This window comes from Oncorhynchus mykiss, chromosome 12 (assembly GCF_013265735.2).
Source record: "Oncorhynchus mykiss isolate Arlee chromosome 12, USDA_OmykA_1.1, whole genome shotgun sequence".
Taxonomy (NCBI): domain Eukaryota; kingdom Metazoa; phylum Chordata; class Actinopteri; order Salmoniformes; family Salmonidae; genus Oncorhynchus; species Oncorhynchus mykiss.
The window spans coordinates 6,132,606-6,156,216 of record NC_048576.1 but is presented as its reverse complement, the minus strand read 5'-3'; the positions used below and the strand labels follow the sequence as shown (position 1 = coordinate 6,156,216).

General features: G+C 42.7%; 1 protein-coding gene across 2 annotated transcripts in view; it reads left to right on the top strand.

The window, feature by feature from the left end:
• Nucleotides 1-354: 354 nt before the first annotated feature.
• The window catches only part of trabd2a (TraB domain containing 2A), a 129,671-nt gene continuing 106,414 nt past the window's right edge, over nt 355-23,611 (top strand). Inside the window, exons 1-2 of one of the 2 annotated variants that reach the window (XM_036936777.1) lie at nt 355-1,271; nt 2,128-2,688. In XM_036936777.1, the coding sequence (XP_036792672.1) occupies nt 1,164-1,271; nt 2,128-2,688 (669 nt within the window). In that variant the 5' untranslated portion in view covers nt 355-1,163. The remainder of the gene's footprint in view (nt 1,272-2,127; nt 2,689-23,611) is intronic. The other variant, XM_036936776.1, reaches the window with a different exon arrangement.

The window sequence follows — 23,611 nt, the reverse complement described above, 5'->3', positions numbered from 1 at the left end:
GGGCTCAACCACTCTCACTCCTGCCGCTGTGAGGGCTCAACCACTCTCACTCCTGCCGCTGTGAGGGCTCAACCACTCTCACTCCTGCCGCTGTGAGGGCTCAACCACTCTCACTCCTGCCGCTGTGAGGGCACTGGAAAAGCCGAATCTTGTCGACTCCTGATAAAGTCCTGAGGAGCATATCAGACCATAGTCGGATTCTACTTTTGCAGTGAATGAGTGTCCTACTCACTCCACGAACCGCGAAGGGGGGGGTTAGATGTTAAATCAGATTATTGCACAGTGGGGAGGGGTGGAGGAGTGGAGAGAGAGGGTGGGGGCAGGGGGGTAGGTAGTGCCCCATGCATGAGCCTAACATAGAGATGCTTACACACTCCAGCAACACTGTGAGAGAAATGAGGGGAGTCTGGAGTTATGGAAACAAGGAGGACACGATAGAGAACGTTTCTTCGAGGATTTGGGAACGGTTGATGGCGCTTGGAATTGGACAGCCAATTCAGGAGAAAGTGTTGCTACGTTCGAATTCCGAACAGCACCGGTGAAATCATTTCTTTCTGCGGGCCTGTGTTTGGAAGTAGATAACAGCGGAGTAGTAACAACATCGCGGCGAGGAATTCCACCGCTCATTCCGGGAACCTGGGGACGCACGAAGTTTAGTTTAGAACCTGTTGCTTGCGTGCACTTTGGATACTAATTTACTGACTGTGCACAATCTGCTCGGTTCTAAGTGTGGCCTATCAAAGACTGGAAAGTTAGATTTGATTTCATCTCATTGAGGATTGTAGCCTAGCCTACTATCGCGGAGCAAGTTGTAAGCTTCCATCAAGGGCCATGCATGGCACCTTATTATCAAATATGAGGGAGAGGGAAAGTGTCAGATTCAAGACAACAGCATGAAGACATAGACACAAAATAACGTCAATGCTTTCACACAAGTGGGAAAAAAACATCACTCAAAGTATTGAATGCAATTTTACTCAAACATGAGTTCTTCCTGCGGCAGAAAGGTAGATAGGCTATATGTCGGCGTGTTTGATTTATTATTTCAATGGAACTGAAATTCGGAAAATAATTGAAAGTAATTTTCCCCAGGAAAGAATTGTTGTTGGGTAAGCTTCATCTTGCGACACGTTGTAAAAATAGCGTGCACGTTGGGAGTTACGATGCTGGTCTCTTGGGTCACATTTATTCAAGCGTTCCTAATACTGCTGGTGAAAGGAGCCGACCAATGGAGCCTCCGGGAGTCCTCTAACTGCGAGCTAAAAAGGAAAGTAAGTCCGCTAATATCACGTCCAATTGAATATAATTCATGACTTAGCCAACATCTAAGTAAATTAGGCTTTTTTCATCATTTTTAAAATTTCCAATGGCACTGGGATTTGAGTATCTGAATGTCCACTGTTTAGTTTTAGCCTATACATATGTTAGCCTAAATTATTATTTCTTCACTTTTCATTTACAAAATGTGTTGTTCTAGGCTACTTCCTTCATCCGCGAGTGTAGCCTAATCCACAAATAGGTGTGAACCTCAAAAGAGTAGGTCTAGGTGTTTTCCTGTAAAGTTTCTCCATCCTCTAAGAGAATTTCGGATGTTTATTGTGTGAGTCTAGTGCGCTGTGAAGTGTTCTGCTGATAAGACATTATCAGTCCATTACCGAGCATCAAATGGCCTATCGCGCGTAGAATCAAAAGTCTCGGTCAATTTAAATAGCTCCATGTTCACACTGTCTATTTGCAGTGGATGAAAACTAGTAGTCGTTTTTGTTTATTGCAAGTCTGTTTTTAGACCAGCCAGCTATTAAAATAGTTTGTTTGTCCATGTCTTTGTTTAACTTTAGTGACATATTTTGTGAATGACATCACACAGACAGACAGACAGACAGACAGACAGACAGACAGACAGACAGAGGCAGACAGGCAGGCAAGCACGCACACACACACACACACACACACACACACACACACACACACACACACACACACACACACACACACACACACACACACATGCATATTAAGGACATAAGGTTTTGGGTTGACCAAAAATCATGAATTTGATTTTATAGCCTGGCAATAATACTACAAATTCACTCATGTCTTCTTCTTTCCTCTTTTCCGCATCGGCAGCAAAGTGATCTGAACTCTTTCCTGTGGACCATCAAACGTAACCCTCCGTCCTACTTCTACGGCACGATCCACGTCCCTTACACGCGCGTCTGGGACTTTATCCCAGAGAACTCCAAGAAGGCTTTCCAGGAGAGTAACATGGTTTACTTGGAGCTGGACCTGACTGACCCCTACACCATCTCAGCCCTGACCAGCTGCCAGCTCCTCCCCCAGGGGGGAACCCTACAGGACGTTCTACCCAGAGACATCTACGGACGCCTCAAGAGGCACTTGGAGTACGTCAAGCTCATGATGCCGTTCTGGATGACTCCTGACCAGAGGGGTAAAGGCCTCTACGCTGACTACCTGTTTAATGCGATAGCGGGGAACTGGGAGAGGAAGAGGCCTGTGTGGGTGATGTTGATGGTGAACTCGTTGACGGAGGCGGACATTAAGACGAGGGGGGTCCCGGTGTTGGATCTGTACCTGGCCCAGGAGGCAGAGAGGATGAGGAAGAGAACAGGAGCTGTGGAGAAGGTGGAGGAGCAGTGTCACCCGCTCAACGGTCTCAACTTCTCTCAGGTGAGTCCATCGCAAATGGCACCCGGCCTATTTTCTACATAGTGCACTACTTTAGACCAGAGCCCTATGGAACCATATTCCCTATATAGTGCACTACTTTAGACCAGAGCCCTATGGAACCCTATTGCCTATATAGTGCACTACTTTAGACCAGAGCTCTATGGAACCCTATTCCCTATATAGTGCACTACTTTAGACCAGAGCCCTATGGAACCCTATTCCCTATATACCAGTACCGAGTCGATGTGCAGGGGTACCAGGTAATAACGTGGCTAGATACAGGGACTACCAGTACCGAGTCGATGTGAGGGGTACCAGGTAATAACGTGGCTATATACAGGGACTACCAGTACCGAGTCGATGTGCAGGGGTACCAGGTAATAACGTGGCTATATACAGGGACTACCAGTACCGAGTCGATGTGCAGGGGTACCAGGTAATAACGTGGCTATATACAGGGACTACCAGTACCGAGTCGATGTGCAGGGGTACCAGGTAATAACGTGGCTATATACAGGGACTACCAGTACCGAGTCGATGTGCAGGGGTACCAGGTAATAACGTGGCTATATACAGGGACTACTAGTACCGAGTCGATGTGCAGGGGTACCAGGTAATAACGTGGCTATATACAGGGACTACTAGTACCGAGTCGATGTGCAGGGGTACCAGGTAATTTAGGTAGCTACGGTGCCATCAGAAAGTATTCATACAACTTGACTTATACCACATTTTGTTGATTAAATGGTTTAAATAGATTTTTTTCTCAACCATCTACACACAATACCCCATAATGACATCACAATACCCTATAATGACATCACAATACCCCATCATGACATCACAATACCCCATCATGACATCACAATACCCCATAATGGCATCACAATACCCCATCATGACATCACAATACCCCATCATGACATCACAATACCCCATAATGGCATCACAATACCCCATCATGACATCACAATACCCCATCATGACATCACAATACCCCATAATGGCATCACAATACCCCATCATGACATCACAATACCCCATCATGACATCACAATACCCCATAATGGCGTCACAATACCCCATCATGACATCACAATACCCCATCATGACATCACAATACCCCATAATGGCATCACAATACCCCATCATGACATCACAATACCCCATAATGACATCACAATACCCCATCATGACATCACAATACCCTATAATGACATCACAATACCCTATAATGACATCACAATACCCTATAATGGCATCACAATACCCTATAATGACATCACAATACCCTATAATGACATCACAATACCCTATAATGACATCACAATACCCCATAATGACATCACAATACCCCATAATGACGTCACAATACCCCATAATGACATCACAATACCCCATAATGACATCACAATACCCCATAATAACATCACAATACCCCATAATGACATCACAATACCCCATAATAACATACCAATACCCCATAATGACATCACAATACCCCATAATGACATCACAATACCCCATAATGACATCACAATACCCCATAATAACATCACAATACCCCATAATAACATCACAATACCCCATAATAACATCACAATACCCCATAATGACATCACAATACCCTATAATGACATCACAATACCCCATAATGACATCACAATACCCCATAATAACATCACAATACCCTATAATAACATCACAATACTCCATAATAACATCACAATACCCCATAATGACATCACAATACCCATAATGACATCACAATACCCCATAATGAAAAAGTGAAAACATGTTTTTAGACATTTTTCCGCATTTCTTGAAAATGGAATACAGAAATAGGAGTGTTAATACTTATGAAAATTCTATGAGTCAATACTTTGTTATTAGTATTATTTTAGGGGGTGGATCAGCTTTAATATTGCATATACACTGCTCAAAAAAATAAAGGGAACACTAAAATAACACATCCTAGATCTGAATGAATGAAATATTCTTATTAAATAATTTTTCTTTACATAGTTGAATGTGCTGACAACAAAATCACACAAAAATTCTCAATGGAAATCCAATTTATCAACCCATGGAGGTCTGCATTTGGAGTGACACTCAAAATTAAAGTGGAAAACTACACTACAGGCTGATCCAACTTTGATGTAATGTCCTTAAAACAAGTCAAAATGAGGCTCAGTAGGGTGTGTGGCCTCCACGTGCCTGTATGACCTCCCTACAATGCCTGGGCATGCTCCTGATGAGGTGGCGGATGGTCTCCTGAGGGATCTCCTCCCAGACCTGGACTAAAGCATCCGCCAACTCCTGGACAGTCTGTGGTGCAACGTGGCGTTGGTGGATGGAGCGAGACATGATGTCCCAGATGTGCTCAATTGGATTCAGGTCTGGGGAACCGGCGGGCCAGTCCATAGCATCAATGCCTTAATCTTGTAGGAACTGCTGACACACTCCAGCCACATGAGGTCTAGCATTGTCTTGCATTAGGAGGAACCCAGGGCCAACCGCACCAGCATATGGCCTCACAAGGGGTCTGAGGATCTCATCTCGGTACCTAATGGCAGTCAGGCTACCTCTGGCGAGCACATGGAGGGCCCCGCAAAGAAATGCCACCCCACACTACGACTGACCCACCTCCAAACCGGTCATGCTGGAGGATGTTGCAGGCAGCAGAACGTTCTCCACGGCGTCTCCAGACTCTGTCACGTCTGTCATGTGCTCAGTGTGAACCTGCTTTCATTTGTGAAGAGCACAGGGCGCCAGTGGCAAATTTGCCAATTTTGGTGTTCTCTTTTGAAAATGCCAAACGTCCTGCACGGTGTTGGGCTGTAAGCTCAACCCCCACCTGTGGACGTCGGGCTCTCATACCACCCTCATGGAGTCTGTTTCTGACCGTTTGAGCAGACACATGCACATTTGTGGCCTGCTGGAGGTCATTTTGCAGGGCTCTGGCAGTGCTCCTCCTGCTCCTCTTTGCACAAAGGCGGAGGTAGTGGTCCTGCTGCTGGGTTGTTGCCCTCCTACGGCCTCCTCCGCATCTCCTGATATACTGGCCTGTCTCCTGGTAGCGCCTCCATGCTCTGGACACTACGCTGACAGACACAGCAAACCTTCTTGCCAAAGCTCGCATTGATGTGCCATTCTGGATGAGCTGCACTACCTGAGCCACTTGTGTGGGTTGTAGACTCCGTCTCATGCTACCACTAGAGTGAAAGCACTGCCAGCATTCAAAAGTGACCAAAACATCAGCCAGGAAGCATAGGAACTGAGAAGTGGTCTATTGGTTTATTGGGGGTGTCTTGCTAATTGCCTATAATTTCCACCTGTTGTCTATTCCATTTGCACAACAGCATGTGACATTTATTATCAATCAGTGTTGCTTCCTAAGTGGACAGTTTGATTTCACAGAAGTGTGATTGACTTGGAGTTACATTGTGTTGTTTAAGTGTTCCCTTTATTTTTTTGAGCAGTGTATATTGTGGCTTCCATCATTGTAATTATCTGCCTCATTTCCAATCCCCCATATATTAAAAAAAAAATATATATATATATATATATATATATATATATATATATACACAGTGGCAATAAAACGTATTTGGAATTACCTGGATTTCTGCATACAATTGTCATCAGATTGGATCTGATCTTCATCTAAGTCACAACAACAGACAAACACAGTGCTTTAACTAATAACACACAAAGTATTGTATTTTTCTTGTCTACATTATCTGTCTCTGAACACCATCCAGTCCCATCCTTCAGCTCCCCTCAACCTCTCCCATCTATCTCTGAACACCATCCAGTCCCATCCTTCAGCTCTCCTCAACCCCTCCCATCTATCTCTGAACACCATCCAGTCCCATCCTTCAGCTCTCCTCAACCCCTCCCATCTATCTCTGAACACCATCCAGTCCCATCCTTCAGCTCTCCTCAACCCCTCCCATATATCTCTGAACACCATCCAGTCCCATCCTTCAGCTATCCTCAACCTCTCCCATCTATCTCTGAACACCATCCAGTCCCATCCTTCAGCTATCCTCAACCTCTCCCATCTATCTCTGAACACCATCCAGTCCCATCCTTCAGCTATCCTCAACCTCTCCCATCTATCTCTGAAGAACATCCAGTCCCATCCTTCAGCCTTATTCTAAACTCTGTTAATATTCTAAAATGTATTACGTTGTTTTTCCCCTCTCATCAATCTACACACAATACCCCATAATGACATCACAATACCCCATAATGACATCACAATACCCCATAATGTCAAAGCAAAAACTTAAAATATTACATTTCCATAAGTATTCAGACCCTTTACTCAGTACTTTGTTGAAGCACCTTTGGCAGCGATTACAGCCTCGAGTCTTCTTGGGTATTAATGTGTTGTTCCCTACCCTCACCGCCTGGGGGTGACCCGTCAGGAAGTCCAGGATCCAGTTGCAAAGGGAGTCTCAGGGTCCTGAGTTTGGTAATGAGTCAGGGACCATGGTGTTGAATGCTGAGCTGTAGTCAATGAACAGCATTATCACATAGGTATTAATTTTGTCCAGGTGGGAGAAGGCCAGTGTGGAGTGCATTAGAGATCATGTCATCTGTGGATCCGTTGGGACGGTATGATAAGTGGATTGGATCCAGGATGATGGTGTTGATGTGAGCCATGACCAGCCTTTTCAAAGCATTTCACGGCTATAGATGTGAGTGCTACGTGGCGATATTCATTTAGGCAGGTTACCTTGGCGTCCTTGGGCAAGGGGACTATGGTAGTCTGCTTGAAAAATAAGTTAGTATTACAGACCAGGTCAGGGATAGGTTGAAAATGTCAGTGAAGACATTAGCCAGTTGGTCAGCACATGCTCGTGAGTATGCGTCCTGGTAATCCGTCCGGCCCAGCGGCCTTGTGAATGTTAACCTGTTTAAAGGTCTTACTCACCTCAGCTACAGAGAGCGAGATCACACAGTCATCCAAAAGGGTTAGGGTTAGAAGGCATGTTGCTTGTCTGATAGGCTCACGTCGCTAGGCAGCTCTCGGCTGGGTTTCCCTTCGTAATCTGTAATAGTTTGCAGGCCCTGCCACATCCGTCGAGCACCAGAGCCGGCTTAGTAGGATTCAATCTTAGTCCTGTTTTTTTACACTTTGCCTGAGTTTATGGCTTGCTGGAGGCCGTAACAGGATTTCTTATAAGCATATGGATTAGTGTCCTGCTTCTTGAAAGGGGCAGCTCTAGCCTTCAGCTCAATGCGGATGTTGCCTATAATCCATGGCTTCTGGTTGGGTATGTACGTACGGTCACTGTGGGAACGACGTCGTCGATTAATGAAGCTGGTGACTGGTCAACTCCTCAGTGTTATCGGACGAATCAAGGAACATATTCCAGTCTGTGCTTGCGAAACTTTCCTGTAGCTTAGAGTCATCGAACCACTTCTGTATTGAGCGCATCACTGGTACTTCCTGTTTGAGCTTTTGCTTGTAAGCAGGAAGATAGAGTTATGGTCTGATTTGCCAAAGGGAGGACGAGGGAGGGCCTTGTCAGCGTTTCTGTGTGTGGATTAAAGGTGATCAAGAGTTTTGTCGCCTGTTGTTGCACAGATGGCATACTGGTAAAAATGAGGTAAAACGGATTTCATTTAACCTGTATTAAAATCACCGGGCTTAGGATTAGGTGTGTTCTCTTGTTGGCCCTTATACAACTCTATGGTTATTGCTCTACTGAGGAAGGTACACAGCAAATTACCTATTGTTTATTTTTCAGTGTAACATTTCTAGTGTTGATTCTTTAAGTGTTAATTTTACACTTGTTGCTATAAAATAACCCTGGTGTTGGTTTTAATAACCAGTGTTAAACAAAAAACCACACCCATCATTATCATATTTCCCAGCATGCTCTATTGCAGGTTATATTTTTAGAATAGTTTGTTTCAATATTTATGTTTGTTTTTTTCATGTACATTGATCGATGAATTAACCTAATGCTGCTCAAATATAAATAACATTTCTCTAAACAAATCCAATCTATTACTTGGATTTATTGCACCCATTACTGAGATGGTTGTTCCAGTTTGGATGTTTGAGGTAGTCTTATACTTTCGGTCTTCCCAACCCGGCACTCAATCTGAATGCAAGAGTGTGGGTGAATAAAAATGGCAAATGCTAGATATCCCCACTCTGGCTGGATTCCAATAGGAATTACACAGTGCTTTGTAAGTGAACATAATGGAACCTGGAGGCCCGATGAGGCCTGTAAAATCATGAGTTTCAGGCCACTGTATTAGGCCGAATGAAATTAAATTTAACACTCTCAGGGTTTATTTAACAGCGGAGAATTTGCTGTGTAGGTGTGGTAAGACAGAGACCGCTGAGCAAATATGTTTCTATTCACCGTGTCTTCCGTTATTAAGACAAAAAAATTAAACCTTAATGGTTTTCCTCTGCATTTTGCTCAAAACTACAATTGTTCCATCCTGGGTCTCCGTCAGAGCAGATTTGACCCCGCAATTATATGTGTCCTTCGCAGCACACCGTTGCTACGAAATCATGTTAAGTATTGTGGATTTTCTGCTAATACTCCTTTGGAACTAAAGGGATTACACATGGCAATTTACCTTAACACCCAGAAGCCTATGCACAGTTTTTTTTTTTTGCTGAAGCCCTAGTCCAGAATCCTCTGGGGATTTGTGTCGCCTCCCATGTTTTTCTTTCCCTTTAACAATAGTAATAATTGCAATGCCATTAAATAATTGTAGGTACAAAGCTGCAGGTCTATAAAAGGCAGATTAATGAGTGGTGGGAAAAGGGCTGCCTAAGTATGGTTCTCAATCAGAGACAACGATAGACAGCTGCCGCTGATTGAGAACCATTCCCGGCCAACAAAGAAATAGAAGACATAGAATTTCCCACCCTAGTCACACCCTAACCAAACATAGAGCATAATATAGCAACATATCTATATTCTGGCTGGATGCCCACTCTAGCACGGCAAATGCGAGGAGCTGGCACAGAGCGCACCGGTCTGTGAATGTGCACTGGAGACACAGTGCTCATCACCGCATAACATGGTGCCTGACCGGTCACACGCTCCCCACGGTAAGCACGGGGAGTTGGCTCAGGTCTGAAACCTGACTCCGCCAATCTCCCCGTGTGCCTCCCCCCCACATTTCTTTTTTGAGCTGTCTCATTGGCTTCTGTTGTTGACCTAACTCCTCGTATCGTCTCTGGCTTCTGTTGTTGACCTAACTCCTCGTATCGTCTCTGGCTTCTGTTGTTGACCTAACTCCTCGTATCGTCTCTGGCTTCTGTTGTTGACCTAACTCCTCGTATCGTCTCTGGCTTCTGTTGTTGACCTAACTCCTCGTATCGTCTCTGGCTTCTGTTGTTGACCTAACTCCTCGTATCGTCTCTAGCTTCTGTTGTTGACCTAACTCCTCGTATCGTCTCTGGCTTCTGTTGTTGACCTAACTCCTCGTATCGTCTCTGGCTTCTGTTGTTGACCTAACTCCTCGTATCGTCTCTGGCTTCTGTTGTTGACCTAACTCCTCGTATCGTCTCTGGCTTCTGTTGTTGACCTAACTCCTCGTATCGTCTCTGGCTTCTGTTGTTGACCTAACTCCTCGTATCGTCTCTGGCTTCTGTTGTTGACCTAACTCCTCGTATCGTCGCCGTTCCTCTCTCGCTGCCTCCCTCTGCTCCTTTGGACGGCGATACTCTCCGGCCCGCGTCCAGGGTCCTTCTCCATTCAGGATGTCTTCCCATGTCCACTCCTCCTGGCCACGCTGCTTGGTCCGTTTTTGGTGGGATCTTCTGTTACGGCTCTCGTTGGTGGTAGGAAGAGTGGACCAAAAGTGCAGGGTGGAAAGTGTTCATGATTCTTTTATTCAAAAACACAAAAAAAATAATAACGAAAGCGAAAACGAAAGCGCACAGTTCTGTCAGGCTAAGACACTAAATAGAAAACAAGATCCCACAACCGAATGGTGGGAAAAGGGCTGCCTAAGTATGATCCCCAATTAGAGACAACAATAGACAGCTGCCTCTGATTGAGAACCACACTCGGCCAAAAACAAAGAAACAGAAGACATAGAATTTCCCACCCTAGTCACACCCTGACCTAACCAAACATAGAGAATAATAAGGATTTCTAAGGTCAGGGCGTGACACCTGTATTGACGCTTTTCCTGTTTGATGATTCGTCATAGGGCATAGCAGGATTTCTTATAAGATTCTGGGTTAGATTCCCTCTCCTTGAAAGTGGCAGCTCTAGCCTTTAGCTCAGTGCGGATGTTGCCCTTAATCCATGGCTTCTGGTTGGGGTATGTACGCACAGTCACTGTGGGGACGACGTTATCGATGCACTTATTGATGAAGCCATTGACGGATGTGGTGTACTCCTCAATGCCATCGGAGGAATCCCGGAACATATTCCAGTCTGTGATAGCAGAACAGTCCTGTAGTTTAGCATCTGCTTCATCTGACCACTTTTTTATTGATCTAGTCACTGGTACTTCCTGCTTTAATTTTTGTTTGTAAGCAGGAATCAGGAGGATGTAATTATTTTCCAAATGGAGGGCGAGGGAGAGCTTTGTACATGTGTCTGTGTGTGGAGTAAAGGTGGTCCAGAGTTTTTTCTGGTTGCACATTTAACATGCTGATAGAAATTTGGTAGAACAGATTTAAGTTTCCCTGTATTAAAGTCTCCGGCTACTAGGAGCGCCGCCTCTGGGTGAGCGTTTTTTTGTTTGCTTATGGCGGAATACAGCTCATTCATTGCTGTCTTAGTGTCAGCTGCTGACTGCGGTGGTATGTAAAACAGCTACAAAAAATACAAATGAACACACTATCTACCTAGAGAGTTGTCTACAGCTTATCATGAGATACTCTACCTCAGGCGAGCAATAGCGCGAGACTTCATTAGATATCCGCACCAGCTGTTATTTACAAAAATACATAGTCCGCCACCTCTGGTCTTATTAGACACCGCTGTTCTATCCTGCCGGTACAGCGTGTAACCAGCCAGCTGTATGTTGGTTGACAGTCTCTTTCTAGTCGTGGGTTTAAATCTCACAGCATCTCATTGTTGTATTGGTTGACAGTCTCTCTCTAGTCGTGGGTTTAAATCTCACAGCATCTCATTGTTGTATTGGTTGACAGTCTCTTTCTAGTCGTGGGTTTAAAATCTCACAGCATCTCATTGTTGTATTGGTTGACAGTCTCTCTCTAGTCGTGGGTTTAAATCTCACAGCATCTCATTGTTGTATTGGTTGACAGTCTCTCTCTAGTCGTGGGTTTAAATCTCACAGCATCTCATTGTTGTATTGGTTGACAGTCTCTCTCTAGTCGTGGGTTTAAATCTCACAGCATCTCATTGTTGTATTGGTTGACAGTCTCTCTCTAGTCGTGGGTTTAAATCTCACAGCATCTCATTGTTGTATTGGTTGACAGTCTCTTTCTAGTCGTGGGTTTAAATCTCACAGTCTCAACTTTGCTGTAGCTTTCCTTTATGTTGCTACTTTACTGCAGACACGGTAATCTGAGCCATCTGATTGGCCAGCGGTAAACCTATAGTACACTTGATTTGCTCTCTGGGTCCACCGGGTTTGAACCTGCAGACACATGAAATGGTTCAAAATGGGAAAACTTCACCTTTATCATTGGGTTTTTTACAGAAATATTTGGCGATTGCCTAGAAATGCCTTCACGATCGACCGGTTGGTGAACACTGACATAGAAGGGAATAAGAAATCCCAGGACATAGTGTTTGTGATACTGTAATGAGCTCACATAGCCGTCACTAACTAGCTGGATATTCAATTTTGGATCAGATTCTTGCTTTGACAAACCTCATAATTCATGAAGTCACCTACAGTGCCTTGCGAAAGTATTCGGCCCCCTTGAACTTTGCGACCTTTTGCCACATTTCAGGCTTCAAACATAAAGATATAAAACTGTATTTTTTTGTGAAGAATCAACAACAAGTGGGACACAATCATGAAGTGGAACGACATTTATTGGATATTTCAAACTTTTTAAACAAATCAAAAACTGAAAAATTGGGCGTGCAAAGTCAACTGGTATGCTTGGTAAACAACAGGTGTAGACTAACAGTGAAATGCTTACTGACGGGTTGTTTTCCCAACAATGCAGAGATAAAGACAAATATAATAAAATAATTAAATTGAGATACCGACAGAAGGAATTAATACACAGTGAACACAGTGAATAACGAATAACAATAACAGCTATATACAGGAATTACCAGGTAATAACATGGTTATATACAGGGAGAACCAGGTAATAACATGGTTATATACAGGGAGGTAATAACATGGCTATATATAGGGAGTACCAGGTAATAACATGGCTATATACAGGGAGTAACAGGTAATAACATGGCTATATACAGGAATTACCAGGTAATAACATGGCTATATACAGGAAGTACCAAGTAATAACATGGCTATATACAGGAAGTACCAGGTAATAACATGGTTATATACAGGAAGTACCAGGTAATAACATGGTTATATACAGGGAGGTAATAACATGGCTATATATAGGGAGTACCAGGTAATAACATGGCTATATACAGGGAGTAACAGGTAATAACATGGCTATATACAGGAATTACCAGGTAATAACATGGCTATATACAGGAAGTACCAAGTAATAACATGGCTATATACAGGGAGTACCAGGTAATAACATGGCTATATACAGGAAGTACCAGGTAATAACATGGTTATATACAGGGCGGTAATAACATGACTATATACAGGAATTACCAGGTAATAACATGGATATATACAGGGAGTACCAGGTAATAACATGGCTATATACAGGAATTACCAGGTAATAACATGGCTATATACAGGAAGTACCAAGTAATAACATGGCTATATACAGGGAGTACCAGGTAATAACATGGCTATATACAGGAAGTACCAGGTAATAACATGGCTATATACAGGAAGTACCAGGTAATAACATGGGTAAAGTGTCTGGACAACAGGATGTGCATATAGTAACTGGTAGGGTAAAGTGACTATACAACAGGATGTACATATAGTAACTGGTAGGGTAAAGTGTCTGGACAACAGTTCAAGATGTATATTCAGATCATTGGAACTCAACGTAATTTAATCTCTAATTCCCTTCATCATTTTCAAATGATTAACCTGCTATGGCCGCAATCCCGCTAACGGGATCGATATGACAACTACCAGTGAAAATAGAGGGCGCCAACATTGAAACCACAGAAATCTCATAATTACAATTCCTAAAAACCTACATGGGTTTTATATCATTTTAAAGCTATTCTCATTGTTAATCCCACCAAAGTGTCCGATTTCAAATAGGCTTTTCAGCGAAAGCACTACAAACGATTATGTTAGGTCTCCACCAAACCACAATAAGCACAGCCATTTTACAGCAAAATTCACAAAAACCAGAAATAAAGATCAAATTAATCACTAACTTTTAATGATCTTCATCAGATGACACTCATAGGACTTCATGTTACACAATACATGCATGTTTTGTTTGATAAAGTAAATATTTATATAAAAACAAATCTGAGTTTACATTGGCGCGTTAGATTCACTAGTTCCAAAAACATCAAGTGATTTTGCATAGCCACATCATTCAACAGAAATACTCATCATAAATATAGATGATAATACGAGTTATAAATATGGAATTATAGATATACTTCTCCTTAATGCAACCTCTGTGTCAGATTTCAAAAAAACTTTACGGAAAAAGAAACGCACGCTATAATCTGAGACGGCGCTCAAAAGTAAAAACACCACAGCCGCAAAGATGGCATCAACATAAACAAGAAATTACATGACAAATATTTCCTTACCTTTGATGATCTACATCAGAAAGCACTCCAGGAATCCCAGGTCCACAATAAATGTTTGTTTTGTTTGTCCAAATACCTTCTTTTGTTAGCGCGTTTGGTATACATATCCAAACGCTAATTCTGGTCAGCGTTATATCGGACAAAAACTTCAAAAAGTGACATTACTGGTCGAAGAAACATTTCAAACTAACTACAGAATCAATCATTAGGAGGTTTTTAAAGTATAGCTTCAATAAAGTTCCAACCGGAGTATTCTTGTCTTCGTCAGCAATGGAACGCAAGTGACTACCATGAGGAAAAAGTGTGATCATAAAATGCAACATCATTCATATCTCAAGGCGATTTCATTGGGGACTCTGGTGAATACATATAAGCTCAGATTTCTGACTTCCTGTTTTGGTTTCAACTCAGGATTTTGCCTGCCAATATGAGTTCTGTTATACTCACAGACATCATTCAAACAGTTTTAGAAACGTCAAGAGTGTTTTCTATCCAATACTACTAATAATATGCAAATATTAGCAACTATGACTGAGGAGCAGGCCGTTTGATATGGGCACCTTTCATCCAAGCTTCTCAATACTGCCCCTGCAGCCATAAAAAGTTAACTTGCCTAGTTAAATAACTTGCCTTGTTAAATAACTTACCTAGTTTACTTGCCTAGTTAAATAACTTGCCTAGTTTACTTGCCTAGTTAAATAACTTGCCTAGTTTACTTGCCTAGTTAAATAACTTGCCTAGTTTACTTGCCTAGTTAAATAACTTGCCTTGTTAAATAACTTACCTAGTTTACTTGCCTAGTTAAATAACTTGCCTTGTTAAATAACTTACCTAGTTTACTTGCCTAGTTAAATAACTTGCCTAGTTTACTTGCCTAGTTAAATAACTTGCCTCGTTTACTTGCCTAGTTAAATAACTTGCCTAGTTTACTTGCCTAGTTAAATAAATTGCCTAGTTTACTTGCCTAGTTAAATAAATTGCCTAGTTTACTTGCCTAGTTAAATAAATTCCCTAGTTTAATTGCCTAGTTAAATAACTTGCCTAGTTAAATAAAGGTTAAATAAAATAAATACATATAATCTGAAGTATCCAAAGGGACCACTAGATGTCTTGTGATAAATTACATAAACTCCTTGAAAGTTACCAAAATGGTGGTAGTTTACTGGTAAACATAGAACGTTTCCAGTAATATCCCCTCCCTTTGCAACCATAGCTAGAGCACATGTACCAAGAACATAGTGGGCAGATTTACTATTTAAAGCAACAGTTTTTTTGTGACAAAACCATCCGTAGAGTTGAAAATGTGACGGAAACACATTGGACTTTAGATTTTTATTTTAATACATGAAAACTAAATCGGAAAAAGTAAAATAAATAAAATGTGCACTACGTCATCACACACTGATTTTTATCCACAACTAGTGAGTTTGGTGGAAACACACAACTAGTGAGTTTGGTGGAAACACACAACTAGTGAGTTTGGTGGAAACACACAACTAGTGAGTTTGGTGGAAACACACAACTAGTGAGTTTGGTGGAAACACACAACTAGTGAGTTTGGTGGAAACACACAACTAGTGAGTTTGGTGGAAACACACAACTAGTGAGTTTGGTGGAAACACACAACTAGTGAGTTTGGTGGAAACACACAACTAGTGAGTTTGGTGGAAACACACAACTGGCGGGAATATTTGCATATGTTCTTTATGCACATTTTTGAATAGTCACATGAAAATCTGTCACCAATTGGATGGAAGCTTAGCTAGTCTGCCATTTCAACAAGTTGACGCAACTAGAAGCATTAGGTGTTGTGTATCTGGATGGATGGACGTCAGAGAGATGTCGGAGAGACTACGTGTGGACGGATGGATGGACGTCAGAGAGATGTCAGAGAGACTACGTGTATCTGGATGGATGGACGTCAGAGAGATGTCAGAGAGACTATGTGTGGACGGATGGATGGACGTCGGAGAGATGTCGGAGAGATTACGTGTGGACGGATGGATGGACGTCAGAGAGACTACGTGTGGACGCATGGATGGACGTCAGAGAGATGTCGGAGAGATTACGTGTGGACGGATGGATGGACGTCAGAGAGACTACGTGTGGACGGATGGATGGACGTCAGAGAGATGGCAGAGAGACTACGTGTGGACGGATGGATGGACGTCGGAGAGACTACGTGTGGACGGATGGATGGACGTCAGAGAGACTATGTGTGGACGGATGGACGGACGTCGGAGAGACTATGTGTGGACGGATGGACGGACGTCGGAGAGACTATGTGTGGACGGATGGACGGACGTCGGAGAGACTATGTGTGGACGGATGGACGGACGTCGGAGAGACTATGTGTGGACGGATGGACGGACGTCGGAGAGACTATATGTGGACGGATGTAGTATATTCATTCAGTCACCGTTCTGATTCCTCAAATTTACCACTACTGTCAGATGCGGCTTCATCATTTGTAGTGTCTTGGTGTCATTTTAACTGGTAACTGACAAGCAAGTATAGCCTTGTCCAGCCAGAATGGCCCACAGGCCAGGAGCCTCTTCTTTTTCTGTAGTGTGTGACAGCTTGATTTATAAGTACACCCCCTGGACAGGACAGGTAATTAGATATTGTCCACCTGTTGCAAAGAATATATTTTTTTGTTCTCAGACTCCACAGTGGATAACTAAGGCTTGGCTGAACTAATGGTTGAAAACGTATCCTAAACACGGGCTCCTCTTCCCAATACTGCCCTGGGCCTTTTCAGCTTGCTGAGCTCAGATCAGGACTTAATAGCTTGCCTCTGTATTACCGTCAGGTCATGAAAAGCCGCGTGGGGAAGCTGGCTCAGCGCTTAAGCTACTGCAGTACTGCAGGGAGCAGGCATTGATCAACATCAGTCCTGTTAGACAGGGAGGGAGAGAGAGAGGGGGGGGGGAGATAGGGAGAGAAAGAGAGATGGAGAGTTAGACAGGGGGAGAGAGATAGGGAGAGATATGTGGGGAGATAGGGAGAGAAAGAGAGATGGAGAGTTATACAGGGGGAGAGAGATAGGGAGAGAGATGGGGGGGAGATAGGGAGAGAGATGGGGGGGAGATAGGGAGAGAGATAGGGAGAGATGGAGAGTTAGACAGGGAGGGAGAGTGAGAGGGGGGAGATAGGGAGAGAAAGAGAGATGGAGAGTTAGACAGGGGGAGAGAGATAGGGAGAGAGATGGGGGGGGTAGGGAGAGAGATGGAGAGTTAGACAGGGAGAGAGATGAAGAGTTAGACAGGGAGAGAGAGGAACGTGTTAATGCCTACAGGACTAGTAGAATTACAATACATGCTTACTTACTTAGGCCTGTCCATGCCAGGTGCTGGGAAGTCTTGTTGCTCAGCTACGTGTGAGAAAAGATCAGCGGGGGAAAGTCTGCAAGTCTTTTGGATTCAATACAGTCACCAAAATAGTGCATATAATTGATATAACTAGCTGCAGTAACTAGATCAAACATCTGATTACGAGCAGATGAAAGAACAGGGGATTTACACTATAGTGCACTACTTTTGACCAGAGAGCCCAGAGGGCCCCTATGTAGTGCACTACTTTTGACCAGAGCCAACAGAGCCCAGAGGGCCCTACGTAGTGCACTACTTTTGACCAGAGCCAACAGAGCCCAGAGGGCCCCTATGTAGTGCACTACTTTTGACCAGAGAGCCCAGAGGGCCCCTATGTAGTGCACTACTTTTGACCAGAGAGCCCAGAGGGCCCCTATGTAGTGCACTACTTTTGACCAGAGAGCCCAGAGGGCCCCTATGTAGTGCACTACTTTTGACCAGAGAGCCCAGAGGGCCCCTATGTAGTGCACTACTTTTGACCAGAGCCAACAGAGCCCAGAGGGCCCTATGTAGTGCACTACTTTTGACCAGAGCCAACAGAGCCCAGAGGGCCCTACGTAGTGCACTACTTTTGACCAGAGCCAACAGAGCCCAGAGGGCCCTACGTAGTGCACTACTTTTGACCAGAGCCAACAGAGCCCAGAGGGCCCTATGTAGTGCACTACTTTTGACCAGAGCCAACAGAGCCCAGAGGGCCCTACGTACTGCACTACTTTTGACCAGAGCCAACAGAGCCCAGAGGGCCCTATGTAGTGCACTACTTTTGACCAGAGCCAACAGAGCCCAGAGGGCCCCTATGTAGTGCACTACTTTTGACCAGAGCCAACAGAGCCCAGAGGGCCCTACGTAGTGCACTACTTTTGACCAGAGCCAACAGAGCCCAGAGGGCCCTACGTACTGCACTACTTTTGACCAGAGCCAACAGAGCCCAGAGGGCCCTACGTAGTGCACTACTTTTGACCAGAGCCAACAGAGCCCAGAGGGCCCTACGTACTGCACTACTTTTGACCAGAGCCAACAGAGCCCAGAGGGCCCTACGTAGTGCACTACTTTTGACCAGAGCCAACAGAGCCCAGAGGGCCCCTATGTAGTGCACTACTTTTGACCAGAGCCAACAGAGCCCAGAGGGCCCTATGTAGTGCACTACTTTTGACCAGAGCCAACAGAGCCCAGAGGCCCCTATGTAGTGCACTACTTTTGACCAGAGCCAACAGAGCCCAGAGGGCCCTATGTAGTGCACTACTTTTGACCAGAGCCAACAGAGCCCAGAGGGCCCTACGTAGTGCACTACTTTTGACCAGAGCCCTATGGTCATGAGGGTGTCGTTTGAGACACTGCCAATGATTGTAATGACGCTGAACTAAACAGCGACACTAAAGAGTGGAAATGCAGATGTCGTTATAGATATATATCGCTACCTTGATTCCTTTCAACTATAATACACATTAGGGAAAACAGGTTTTTTTTGTTGCGTTCAGTAGTTCTGTGTTTGATGATTTAATTCAGAGTTAAAAATGAACTCATTTTTTATCATGGAATTGAGCCTTTTTTGTATTTATTGTACATTTTAAGTTATAACTTCTATTGAATATCATTGAATTATATTATATAATATATAATATATATATATATATTATATATATATATAAATATATTGAATATTATTGAATATCTTCTCAATCAGGTTTTAACTTCTATATTTGTTAGTCAATATTGATTCATGTGGTATTTTCTAGATGGTCCATGTGTTCCACTTAATAGCGAATACTGTAAATACAACCTTTTACATCCCATAATTCACTATGTTATTTTACTGCTCCTGGGTGATCTTAACACTCTTTTAGGGATTTATTCTCAGTGATCTATAGCCTTATAGCCTCCATTAGCGCGCGCGCGTGTGTGTGTGTGTGTGTGTGTACACATTTTACTATACTTGTGAGTACCCGAAGTCCTCACTAGAATAGTTAACCAACTAATATTCAGAGAAGGGAAGACATTTAGTTTAGTAGCTAATCACAAATGTTAGCCAACCGCACCCTTAGTATAAATGTTATATTTAATGATTCAATTGAATTATTCTCATTACTGCCAATGATTGTACTGAACGAGTTGTGCAAACAGCAGCCGACTCTCTCCTGATAGTGAATTCCAGGGGATTATATTTGGATGGTAATGAGGAGTTAGAATAGTCTGCCATAAGTCTTTATTTCCACCTACATATCATATACTCCTCTCTGTTGCTGTCAATCTTTCCCGGGTTTGTAGAGACACTATTCATGGTCTCAACACACATGAGATTCTGCTCCCTATTACCTATATAGTGCACTATAGGCCCTGGTCTAAAGTAGTCCACTATAGGCCCTGGTCTAAAGCAACATATCTTACACATACCAGTATCCATAGCAACATATCTTACACTACCAGTATCCATAGCAACATATATTACACATACCAGTATCCATAGCAACATATCTTACACATACCAGTATCCATAGCAACATATATTACACATACCGGTATCCATAGCAACATATGTTACGCATACCAATATCCACAGCAACATATGTTACACATACTAGTATCCATAGCAACATATCTTACACAAACCAGTATCCATAGAAACATATCTTACACATACCAGTATCCATAGCAACATATGTTACGCATACCAGTATCCACAGCAACATATGTTACATATACCAATATCCATAGCAACATATGTTACACATACCAGTATCCATAGCAACATATCTTATACCGGTATCCATAGAAACATATCTTACACATACCAGTATCCAAAGCAACATATGTTACGCATACCAGTATCCATAGCAACATATGTTACACATACCAGTATCCATAGCAACATATGTTACACATACCTGTATCCATAGCAACATATCTTACACATAATAGTATCCATAGAAACATATCTTACACATACCAGTATCCATAGAAACATAGCTTATACCAGTATCCATAGCAACATATCTTACACATACCAGTATCCATAGTAACATATCTTACACATACCAGTATCCATAGCAACATATCTTACATATACCAATATCCATAGAAACATATCTTACACATACCAGTATCCATAGCAACATATGTTACATATACCAATATCCATAGAAACATATCTTACACATACCAGTATCCATAGCAACATATGTTACATATACCAATATCCATAGAAACATATCTTACACATACCAGTATCCATAGCAACATATGTTACATATACCAATATCCATAGAAACATATCTTACACATACCAGTATCCATAGCAACATATCTTACACATACCAGTATCCATAGCAACATATCTTACACATACCAGTATCCATAGTAACATATCTTACACATACCAGTATCCATAGAAACATAGCTTACACATACCAGTATCCATATAAACATATCTTACCAGTATCCATGGTAACATAGCTTACACATACCAGTATCCATAGAAACATAGCTTATACCAGTATCCATAGCAACATATCTTATACCAGTATCCATGGTAACATATCTTACTCATACCCATATCCATAGTAACATACTGTGTCTTACACATACCAGTATCCGTAGTAACATATCTTACTCGTACCAGTATCCATAGTAAGACTGTAATATATCTTACATGTACCAGTAGCCATAGCAACATATCTTACACATACATACCAGTATCCAAAGTAAGACTGTAATTTATCTTACCAGTTATTTAAAACACAGGAGGAATTTGGGCCTTTTTTCCTTCCACCCAGGGGACACTTGTAAATACTCCACTTGCTATGTGACATTAGGCCTACATTTATTTATCCACATAGTGTGTGTGTGTGTGTGTACACATTTTACTATACTTGTGAGTACCAGAATTCCTCACTAGAATAGTTAACCAACTAATATTCAGAGAAGGGAAGACATTTTGCCAGTCTTCACTTGTAAAAAAGCAATTTTAAGCTTAGGTTAAGTTTAGGGTTAGAGTTACTCAAGCTATGTAGTCTATTCATTCCTCCTTGATCAATAAATACAACCGACAATGTGTAGTTGTTTCTCTGTAACACTAGCTGCCTAGGAATTTGATGAAATTGGATTTAGCTAGCCAGCCAGATAGGTTCCCAATCTCCCATCCTCATAGCTAGAAACCAAGCCATTCTAGGCTATCAATCAAGTTAGAGTAGCTTGTCTAACTATGTTAGCTGGCATGCCTGCTGGTAAGGGTTGCTAGACTTTAGAAAAGCAAGCAATTATTAAATGTACTGAGTAAGACTCACATTCCTTTCAGATTTTAGCAGAGATGCAGAGGAGCATATTTAGCATATTCAACATAACCACGGTGAAATTCATAGACAGAGTACTGCCTGCAAAGATTGACAGATATTTATGTAGTTTTGTCACCAGAATTTTGACTTCGATACCCGATACCAGGTTTACTATCACAATACTCGATACCAAAACAATACCAAAACGATACCTCGGCAAAACAATTAAGACAGTCATATATGCATTAATGAATCATTATTCAATCAAACAATGATAGCAGCATAGCTTGTTTTAGCCGATTTCATGGGCCTAAAGATGACCATCTGGTTCACTTTCCATTTGGGTCTTATTTTATTGTACTGATCATTTGCATAGAAGAAGCTTCTTGTATGAAAATGATTTCTTACATTGTTACCCCAGGAAATCTGAAGTCTGATTGTAACGGCTGTCGTGGGTTGAAGAAGGTGAAGAGGACCCAAAGTGCAACGTGGTACGCGTTCATGATGGATATTTATTTTAACTCAGAACACTACGATCAAAATAACAAAAATAGACCAACACAAAATAGTTCTGTCTGGTGCAGACACAGAGACAGAAAACAACTACCCACAACCCATAGTGGGAAAACAGGCTGCCTAAGTATGGTTCTCAATCAGAGACAACGATAACCAGCTGCCTCTGATTGGGAACCATACCAGGCCTAAACATAGAAACACAACACCTAGACATACAACATAGAATACCCACCCACATCACACCCTGACGAAAAATAGAAACATACAAAGCAATCTAGGGTCAGGGCGTGACACTTATTACATACAGCCGGGAAGAACTATTGGATATAAGAGCAATGTCAACATTACCAACTTTACGACCAGGAATACGACTTTCCCGAAGCGGATCCTCTGTTCAGACCACCACCCAGGACAACGAATCTAATCCCACAAGCCGACCCAAAACAACGGCGTTGCAGAAGAGGCAGACAGAGTGGTCTCCTGGTCAGGCTCCGTAGACGTGCACATCGCCAACCACTCCCGAGTATACTACTCGCCAATGTCCAGTCTCTTGACAACAAGGTAGATGGAATTCAAACAAGGGTTGCTTTCCAGAGAAACATCAGAGATTGAAACATCCTCTGTTTCACGGAAACATGGCTCTCTTGGGATATGTTGTCGCAATCAGTTCAGCCACCTGGCTTCTCCATGCATTGCGTTGACAGAGATAAACACCTCTCTGGGAAGAGTAAGGGCGAGGCTGTATGCTTCATGATTAACGACTCATGGTGTAATCATAACAACATATAGGAACTCAAGTCCTTCTGCTCACCCGACTTAGATTTCCTTACAATCAAATGCCGGCCATATTACCTCCCAAGACAATTCTCGTCAGTTATCGTCACAGCTGTGTACATTC